Here is a 10222-nt window from a genome sequence, read left to right on the forward strand (position 1 = left end):
TATTTACCAGGACAATCTGGAAACAATTCTTTGCATTTCTGACATTTGTATTTTTAATTTTATTTAATAGCATTAGAAAAACTTGTCTTGAAAGTTATTATACTTCAAATATGAAGCAGTTTAAGAGAAATTTATTGTTAACATACTCATAGAAGACCAAAGGAAAGTCCTAGTGTGCGCTATTTCAGCTAATGAAACATCTATCTTCTGCAGTGATCTTTTAGGGGTTTTTTTAAATCCATTTTACTGGAACCATTTTTCTTCTATATTGAAGCGTCTACATTTCTGAAAAAGTGTAGTTTTGTCAGTCAGTGGGCCAGAGAATGAAATTAAAAGAAATTGAAATGCTGCAAGTTCTTCCCGGTTATGTCAAGAAATCTAAGTATCCAGTTGAGAGCCTCCATTTTTGCTGCAACTGATTGTGTGTCGCTTCTTTCTACAGTGGCTAAGAAACCCGGGCCCACAGCACGAGAAACGGACACTGTTTGGGGACATGGTGTGCTTCTTGTTTATAACTCCACTGGCTACCATCTCTGGCTGGTTGTGTCTGCGAGGAGCAGTCGACCACCTGCACTTTAGTAGTAGGCTAGAAGCTGTTGGCCTCATTGCACTCACTGTCGCACTCTTCACAATTTACCTCTTTTGGACATTAGTAAGTATTTGTTTCATTTAAGAGATTGGGGAGGGGGTGAGTTCCTACTCATGTGATGTAGCATTCCAGGATCATCCTGCAGCTGTGTCCAATCAAAGAGGGGGTCACAGTGATATGGGGAACAAGCACGTTCATCCAGTACTTTGCAGTCAAATGCCTGAAAGCCAAAGTCGAAATTGCAATTTTAGATGTCAGTTTTGTAGAAATCTAAAATTAGGAGCTTTTTACTGGCTCTGATAGTGAAGTGGGAAGGACTTAACTGAAACTTGAAGAAATAGGCATGAGGAGTACAAGCAAGGTACTTCAACCTGTGATGCCAAAGAAGAGACCAAAAACCCCATCCCCGGGGCTGGTTTGAAGTACCCAGGCAGAGTCCACCTTTTTATTTTGTGCTGCTAGCAGTTGGGTCCAATACAATCCCCAAGGTCATTGTGCAGGAATTTGGCTTGGACCTGGCTAGTGGTGGCATGGGCCCAGGAGCTAACAGCTATTCCTTCCTGCACCAGTTTGGCATGCAGAAGGTCCCAGGTTCAATCCCTGGCATCTCCAGATAAAGAATCTGACAGTGGGTGATGTGAAAGACCTCTGCCTAAGACAGTAGGGGAGCCAGCTGCCAGTCAGAATACACAATACTGACTTGGATGGACCAAGGGCCTGGTTCAGCATAAGGCAGCTTCATGTGTTCAGCTGACAATGTGAATGCTAGTTCTTGAAAACCTCTGCCCAATAAACGTATACCTTACAGTCTTTAAGGTACCACCAGACCATTGTAGCCAAAACCACACAACCTTCTAGCCCTTTGGAAACTTGCATAACATGGAGCTGTTTATAGCCACAGCCATTGCATAGTTCCAGGTTGCATCACAAAAATAAGTGGTAGCTTGGGTTAAATCCAACCAGTGTGCCACACTTGGCTTAGAGTGCTAAAAACATTAATGCCCTCCTGGTGTGCAATCAAAAGGAAGTGTTCCGAGCTTGGAAAATGTCACAGGGGAGTTCCTCATGCACTAAAGTGGGTTATCAGCTACTAATTTCTATACACTATGATAAATGTCACACAGTAAAGTATAATTTTAGTGCCATGTGGTTCAGTACTCTACATTTCCTCTCATTTTGAAATATTTTTCCAAGAATTGAACAAAGCCCCAGCATAATTTTGTCATCTGTTATGTCTGTCCTGTTGGATCATCATGCTGGTACACAACAAGCTACAATCTAGTCCATTTGTTTTGATCCAAATCAAAGCCCCCAAATAGACAATGTAAGGCTCCTGCTCCTTTTTGCCTTATTTTCATTCGTCTCCATCTCTCCCACTATCAAAATTGTGTAAAGATGGCTTCATATTTAAATTGTCAATTACACCTCAGGCTTCAGAAAAACGTATTACCATGGCCTCTACCCTTCAGTTGAAATGTGTTATATGCAGTCTGTTCCAATAAGTAAAGAAAGTGGCTAGAAATGTGTTTTGCACTGATACAAAAATAATATTTAATCAGTCTAAATGCCACTAATGATTAATATTGCTCTTTCGCTGTCCCCACTGATGCTATTGCAACTGACGATACTGTCTCTGTTTTACCTGCTCTGTTATCTCCAGTTTTCTCTTTTGTAGTGGTTTCTTCATGGTCCCTTAAAAAAATGCAGACAATCAATTGTCATTAGCATTTGCTTTAAGATCACGTTGATCTCATTGGAGTTCCAAATTAGTGGGGTGGGGGATCAGTGTAGTGGCTGTACATAAGCTCATACATTTAATTTTAGACAGCCCTTTCATTGCCTAACTTCCAAAGTACTCAGTAGAGATCGATACAGCTGAAATCACACCGCCTGTTTTACAGGCAATGTGGACTCAATCCCTAATGTTTAGGGCACTTGATACTAGTTTTTATGGCTGCTTGAAAATCTTGATAGCCTTCAGTTTGGTCTAGTCCGCTGTCCATCCTTCACCAACTCATGAAAGCAGACCTTAGCATACCTACCCTATATTTATAACAGGCAGAAAGAGTTCAGTATAAGCTGCCACAGTCCAGGTACTGGCATGACAACAGCTAACACTGCAGCACTCTGTAATTAACAGCATCCTTTATAGAAATAACTATTTGCATCTTGTGCCATGCTTCAGGAGTGGGCAAGCCATGGCAACAGGAAACCATACACACACACACCCTAAAGTCATATTAAGCTCCCCCAGGGCGGAAGTTGGTTTCAGGTAGCCGGCTCAAGGTTGACTCAGCCTTCCATCCTTCCGAGGTCGGTACAATGAGTACCCTGATTGCTGGGGGTAAAAGGAAGATGACTGGGGAAGGCACTGGCAAACCACCCCGTAAACAAAGTCTGCCTAGTAAACGACTTCACCCCATGGGTCAGGACTGACCCGGTGTTTGCACAGGGGACCTTTACCTTTTTAAATAATTAAATTGTATCAGAGTTGTTTTTCACCCCAAAGACATTGGGTGGGTGGGTGCTTGGATAGGGATACAGTCAATGGAAATATGTGGGGGAACTGTACCACCTCAAAACACCCATAGATGACTTTGTGAAAAGCTTTTAGTACCTGGAAAACAAACATCTGGAAGAAAGAGGCAGTGCTGCTTAAAAGCTTTTCTGCTTAAAACCCATGGGCATGGTTAAGTATGGAATGATGCCATGAGAGCCGTACCATGTGCCTGCTTGCAAACTTGGATTAACTCCCCATTACATCTTTCCCATTCTCTAAATGTTTTCAGAACTCAGATGACTTGACGTCCTGCTATCTGAACTAACAGTCATTTCTTTCAAGGTAATCAGGGTTACTTTCTTCAGACGCAGTGGAGTTTTTTGTTATTTTAAATAGAAATAACAAAGAGGAAAACCCCGTTGCAACTTTGTGCCACATGTAAGAACATGAACTTCAACATTTGCCTCAGTCACTCAGCTTTTTTCCCCCCTGGCTTGAGAGTGTTACAAGAAATTAAACTAACAATGACCAAAAGAAGCTAACCTCTCCTCTCTTAACCAGCACACTGAAATCTCTTGCTCCTTTCTTTTAACCAAGATCCCACCTTAGCATTTCAAAGAGGTTAAAAATAGTTACAGATTATTTGGAACTCATGGTATGCCTAAACCCAAGCTACTCAACTGTGCCAGCAATGAGGTGTCTGTTCTTTTGCTTGTGTGTGGAAACATATCATTAATAACTATTTCAATAGCACATATACATGGAACTGCAAAAAAAAAAAAAAGGCCGCTGATTGCTCATAAAACTCAGGAGATAAAGTTATGAGGGAAAGAGTATCTGCACACCCTGGCAGATACATCAATGCAGGGTTCCAGTTTTCAAAATAAATTTTGGATCTCACTGTCTCAATTAATCAACCACGCAAGGTGCATATGCTCATCCCAATCTAGCAAGGATTCTTCTGTGTAACAGATATCCATCTCTCTCCTGACTCTCATGCCAGGCTGTTTAAATTGATGAGTGCATCTGTTTTGCAGGCTTAAATGCACATCCCTGACCAAAACCACTAGCTGTGAGCAGCAAGACACCACTGGAGCGGGATCAGGGTATATCTGTACTCAGAAAAACAACTCGTAAATACTTCTGCAATTTGTTTCTATAAAATTATATTATTTTAATTTGGTGTTTGATTGGTCAGTCTTTCCTAACAGATCCTCTGCTTTCCAGAATAAAGCTTTACAAAAGCATTGCAAAACAATTACTTTATCCAAATTAACAGCAGGCAGAGAATATTAGCACTTTAGCCAGCATGGTGTGGTGGTTAAGAGTGGTGGACTTTAATCTGGAGAACCAGGCTTGATTCCCTACTCCTCCACATGAGCGGCAGACACTAATCTGGTGAACTGGGTTGGTTTTGCCACTCCTCCACATGAAGCCTGCTGGGTGACCTTGGGCTAGTCGCAGCTCTCCGAGCTCTCTCAGCCCCACCTACCTCACATGGTGTTTGTTATGTGAAGGGGAAGGGAAGGTGATTGTAAGCTGGTTTGATTCTTCCTTAAGTGGGAGAGAAAGTCGGCATATAAGAACCAACTCTTTTTCTTCTTCTCTTCTTGTTTAATTTCTTACTGATAGTTCCTTTGCCACACTCCACTGCCTGTAAATGTCATCTTATCACAATACCTATCTGGTACAGCTAACGCATTCTCAGGACTCAAAATGTCTCCAAACTTTTATCTTATTATATCTCCCACTGTACCAATAGTGATTTAGAGTGATGTTGGAGGAATTCTTTTCTGAAAAGCAATATTTAATTGCCGTAAATCCCTCTTTATACAATTAATATACTTTAAAATGCATATTCTTAAAATGCATATTCACCTAAGCAGCAATTAAACTGCAAATGCTAACATCTGTTTGCCTACATGAATCCTCCTAAGAATAATTTGCATTCTAAAATGACTTTGAAATTTTAAAAATGGGCTTCTTTGGGGAAAGAACCAAACAGCTGTAGAATTTTTTTTTAAATACTGTTTTACATTTACATACCAGGGTGATGTCTGATATGAACATCTAAATGATCAGGCGCAGTGTCAGCTACGTGATAGCCTATAGCTTGCCTTTGATTCCATTTGGGAGATCACGTTGCATTCCTATTCTATTATTAAGTCCAGCAGCAGGGGGCAATATTAATAAGCCAGTGTGCTCTCAAACTCAGGAAAGGAAGAGGTTTAAAATTGTCACTGTGGGACAGCAGGGAACGTAAAAGGGAACTGATGTAAGAAATTATACACATAGAGAACAACAGAGAATAAAGGCTACACACAGAGGCCTTGTTCACTGTGACCCTGAGCACATTTACTGGAAGCAAAGGCTGTTGAAAACAATTCCACTTACATGGTGCTGATACACACAACAGGACACTGGTGTACACCTTGGACATGTATGCCTTCCCCCCATGCACATAGAGCTTCTAATGTAAGCTGGGGGTCTGCCAGATCCACCCATGAAAAATGCTGTGTAAGTCTCATGGGAGGTATTTTAAGAATTAAAAAAATCTTGGTTCATAGTGAGCAAGGCACATAAGCCCATGGATTACTCCTCCTCCTTGCATGCATAACCTCCATCTGGCCATCTACGCCCTGCACTGATATTCATGTGTGCATCATTTCATACTCAAGATACACACATATAATGCTCTGTACAACAGAGCCTAGAATGGCTTTCCCTAATATATTGCAGGGGCATGTACTATTTGTTCATATTAGCCATTTGAAATCCTACAAGGGACCTCTTAGGGACTAAAATACATTTAGATTGTATAGACCTCATTTAAAAAAAAAAACACCATTCCTTTCCACCTCTACGCTGCACAACGATGTTGCCCCAATCTGTGGCACCCAGTAGAACAGTACACTGGCACAGCAAACATTATTCCTCATCCAGTTTGCTTATCTGGTCATGCAGAACATTGTATTGGAGTATTTTGGACCCACCAATCCTATTATAAGTTAGTAAAGTCATTTCTTTGGTATATGTAAGGAGGAAAGGAATGGGTGCAGCTGAGATCAAATCCAGAAAGTGTAAATGGTCTTGGGAAAAACAAATCCTAAACATACATACACACTGGGTTGACAATTGAATAAGGCATCTAGATTTTAAACTCAAAATTAAAGCCAAAATTTAAAGAGGAAATGAAGCCTGATGATATAGTGCGCTGTCAGTGTTGTATAGGGGTTATAGTATCAGAGAGACCCAAGTTCAAATCCACATTCTGCCACAGGAGCTTACTGGGTGGGACTGCGGGTCAGCCACATGCACACACTCAGCCTCGCCTATCCCACAGGGTTGCACTGTGAGGATAAAATGGAGAAGGCGAGAATAATGTAAGCAACTTTGGGTTCCTGTTAGGGTAAAGGCAGGGTATAAATGAAGTAAAATGCATAAATACCTCAAGATATTACAAAAATATGATCAGGCTTCTTCTAATAGTTGCAGTCTATTAAAATGACTTCATGCCAACCGCAGTGACACAAGAGAGAGAACAATTCCATGCCCCAGTCTGGCCAATTCAGGGTAACTCATAGATGTTTGAATGAACTCAGCCAGCTAGCACTGCTCACCTACGTTTCTGCATTTTTTACCAAGATATGCACAGCCAGACTCAAAGCAACTGAGTTTATTTAGTTATAGATGTCGCAATTACCATTAATATTTTTTTTAAGATATGACACTGATGTTTGCATGAATCTAAATGCCATCTGGGTAAGTACTATACTACTGTATTGCTCCACCAACTTAAGAGTTTAGTGAAGGTAATTGCTTTGAGGAAAGAAATCCCATATATTTGCAAGAAAGCAACTTTCCATTGCCTGTGTCCCACTGATCTTTTACATGAATCTAATATTTGTTTCTGGGACCAGCACACAAACTATGTCTCTGTGCTGGACAGGAAGAGCCCCGGACCCCAAAAATATGGTTTTTATTTTAAAAGAGGTATTGAAGGGCAGGCCCTGACCTGGATGGCCCAGGCTAGCCTGATCTCGTCAGATCTCAGAAGCTAAGCGGGTCAGCCCTGGTTAGTATTTGGATGGGAGACCACCAAGGAAGTCTAGGGTTGCTATACAGAGGAAGGCACTGGCAAACCACCTCTGTTAGTCTCTTGCCATGAAAACCCCAAAAGGGGTCACCATAAGTCAGCTGTGACTTGATGGCACTTTACACACACACACACACACACACATTGAAGGGCAGGTCTTGCCTCCAGTCCCATCCTTGTCTTGAGCAAGATTACACAGAATTAGTTTTCCCCTTTAATAGGGAATAAATGTATAATCAAAACAGGTCAAGTTTCAAAAGAAATTTAGAAATTATGCTAGATTCCTGGACAAATTCAATGCTGTATACCCTGGTACTTGCTGAAATTCAGTAGCTGCATCACTTAGGAACTGCCTGAAGGCGAGCTGTCAGGCTTAACTAGGATATCCTGTGAAAATGTCTTCAGCAAACAAACACTTGGGAGCCTGGTGGAACAATTCCTGGAAAAGCCTTGCCTTTGCTTGCGCAGTCACAAGATGAAACCTTACTTCCTTTCCTATAGAAACACCGTTTGGTTTTCTATCCAGAGTTTTAAACCATGCATTGTATCAAGAGGAGCATTCACCTTTCTACCACAAGATAACAGGTTCTTGTGGGATGACACCCCAAAGTAAAAGAAATTACTCAGCACCTGAATCTTACTGTAAATAGGTTGTGTATGCATCGTTTCTTAGCTATTCTGACTGTATGGAGCTGCCTGACATTGAATAAGACCATTGACCCTTCCAGCCTAGTTCTCTCTATTCTGACTGGCAGCTGCTCTTCAAGATCTCAAGCAGAGGAAAACCTTTTCCAGCTCCTTCAAGCATTTACGTGGAGATGCCAGGGCTAAAATCCATGACTCCCGCATGCATATGGCTCTATCACAACCCCAGCTCTTTCCTTCAAGCAAAGTTTTCAACAAAGGGGGTTACCGCATTATGTATTCCCAGCGATGTATTAAGAGTTTGAAAATGTTATAAAAAATACTGGCCACACTTTGTTTGGCCCCTTTAGCTGTGAAGATGTCTTCCAACCATTTTTTAGCCGTGGTATCCAAAAACCCTTTTAAAGTGATGTTTTTTATAACATTTTCAAACTCTTAATACATCACTGGGAATACATAATGCGGTAACCCCCAAAGTTTCCTTATCTGTAAGCAGGCATAGTAATGATACCACATGATTCATGCGTAGCAGAGCAAATCAAAACATTGTAAAACACCCCACTCATTAGATTTTGAATTGAATTATTAAATATTACCCTTATTGGGGGAAGCACTTAACATTGCATTCGTTTGCTCAATAGTTCAGTGAAACAACTTAATAAAGGACTAGTGAAGTTGGCACAAAATCATCGCCATTGAGTCCAGTGGAGACTGAGCAAGGATTTGAACGCATATAGGTGACTGTCTAAGAGACAATAAAAATAACTGGTGGTCTGGTGGAAATATCTGGTATCTGAAGAAGTGAGCTCTGGCTCACAAAAGCTCATACCCTGCCAGAAATTTTGTTTGTCTTTAAGGTGCTACTGGACTCCTACTCTTTTCTACTGCTGGTGGACTTTAGTATGAGAAAGGATACATGTACATACCCTACCTGCAGGCAAAGGTTTCTTCAATTAAATTAAAGCAGCTTATCACTGAGCATGTACTTCAGTTTCTAGAGCATGTCATATATAACTCATTTATCTTCTCAACAATCCTGTGGTGTAGGGAAGAAATTGTGATAATTTAATGAATGGGAACTGGAACTAGGACAAAAATATGCCGCCTTACCACAGTCCCCCACTTAGTTTGTGGCTGTGCTGGGCTATGAACTGATCATCTGTAGAGCTTTAACTTTACTATCAAACTGCTTCCCTGTTCTGAGCTGCTCTATACTGCACATCTTTAGTACCCTTTACTGTGGTAGAAATGAGCACTGCTATTGTGTGGCTAGTTGCACTGGGTCCTTCCTATCTAGTCATTGCCAGACAACAATTCAAATGGGTAAGGACCTGCATAAGAGCCATGTGGCCTCTGAAGGTTACAGCAGCACTGTGGAATGAATGAAGCCGCAGAAAAGGAGCTTGCATACCTCTGTTGCAATGTAGGAGAGGGCACCTGACTTTGTCCCAAACCTGTTTCTTCCTCCATTTCTTCCTTTTCTCTTGCTGCAGGTATCATTTAGGTATCACTGTAGATTGTATAATGAATGGCGTCGGACCAATCAAAGAGTTATACTTCTCATCCCAAAGTCTGCCGGCATCCCTTCAAACCAGCAGTCCTTGCTGGGCCTGCATTCGGTCAAAAGGAACTCAAAAGAGACAATCGTCTAATTGTGCTACTCCATGCCGGGGCCATGAACTACATGGGGGGGGGGGCTGATTCCATCCCAAACTTGGTAGTGTCATACTCTGAACGACAGACTCTTTGCAGAGGAAAGATGACATGACTGTTGCAATTGAAATCATGGATGCTGCAATCATATGATATTTGCTAAGCTGCCAAACATGTTTAAAAATTTAGCAGATACTGTATGACATTCTCCAATACCATGTTGATAGCTGCATCACTAGGGATGCAACCCTTTTTTATTGTTGTTTAAAGATATTAAACTATGACGGCTAAACAATGCACAACACATTTGTTCTGTTATTTCTTCGGAGATTCAGCTGGAATCAGTGATGCATCTTCTGTCCAGATTAATAAAGAGAAAAGGGGAATATCGTGCCACATTTGGGTTTTATCTGGAACAGAGAGACATTTTTGTTTAAAAAGAGAGAAATACTTTGACATTTAGGTATATTAATTTCTGAGAGGGTCAATCAAGAGGAAGTTCACAGGGAAGGCGCCATGCAAAGGGTTGGCAAGTTGAGACTTTTTAACTCAAGCTAACTGGACAGCCCAGACCAGCCTGATCTTGTCAGATCTCAGAAGCCTAAGCAGGGTCCGCCCTGCTTAGTATTTGGATGGGAGACCCTCAAGTAAGTCCAGGGTTACTACGCTGAGACAGGAAATGGCAAACCACCTCTGGACTTCTCTTGCCTTGAAAATGTTGGCAGTATGCTAAGTACGC

General features: G+C 41.4%; 1 protein-coding gene across 1 annotated transcript in view; it reads left to right on the forward strand.

Moving 5' to 3' along the window:
* MARCHF3 (membrane associated ring-CH-type finger 3) overlaps window positions 1-9524 on the forward strand; it is a 31866-nt gene extending 22342 nt beyond the window's left edge. The window contains exons 3-4 of the mRNA XM_056848375.1: window positions 443-652; window positions 9324-9524. Of these exons, the coding sequence (XP_056704353.1) occupies window positions 443-652; window positions 9324-9482 (369 nt within the window). The 3' untranslated portion in view covers window positions 9483-9524. The remainder of the gene's footprint in view (window positions 1-442; window positions 653-9323) is intronic.
* Window positions 9525-10222: the final 698 nt, after the last annotated feature.

Source organism: Euleptes europaea, chromosome 4 (genome assembly GCF_029931775.1).
Source record: "Euleptes europaea isolate rEulEur1 chromosome 4, rEulEur1.hap1, whole genome shotgun sequence".
Taxonomy (NCBI): domain Eukaryota; kingdom Metazoa; phylum Chordata; class Lepidosauria; order Squamata; family Sphaerodactylidae; genus Euleptes; species Euleptes europaea.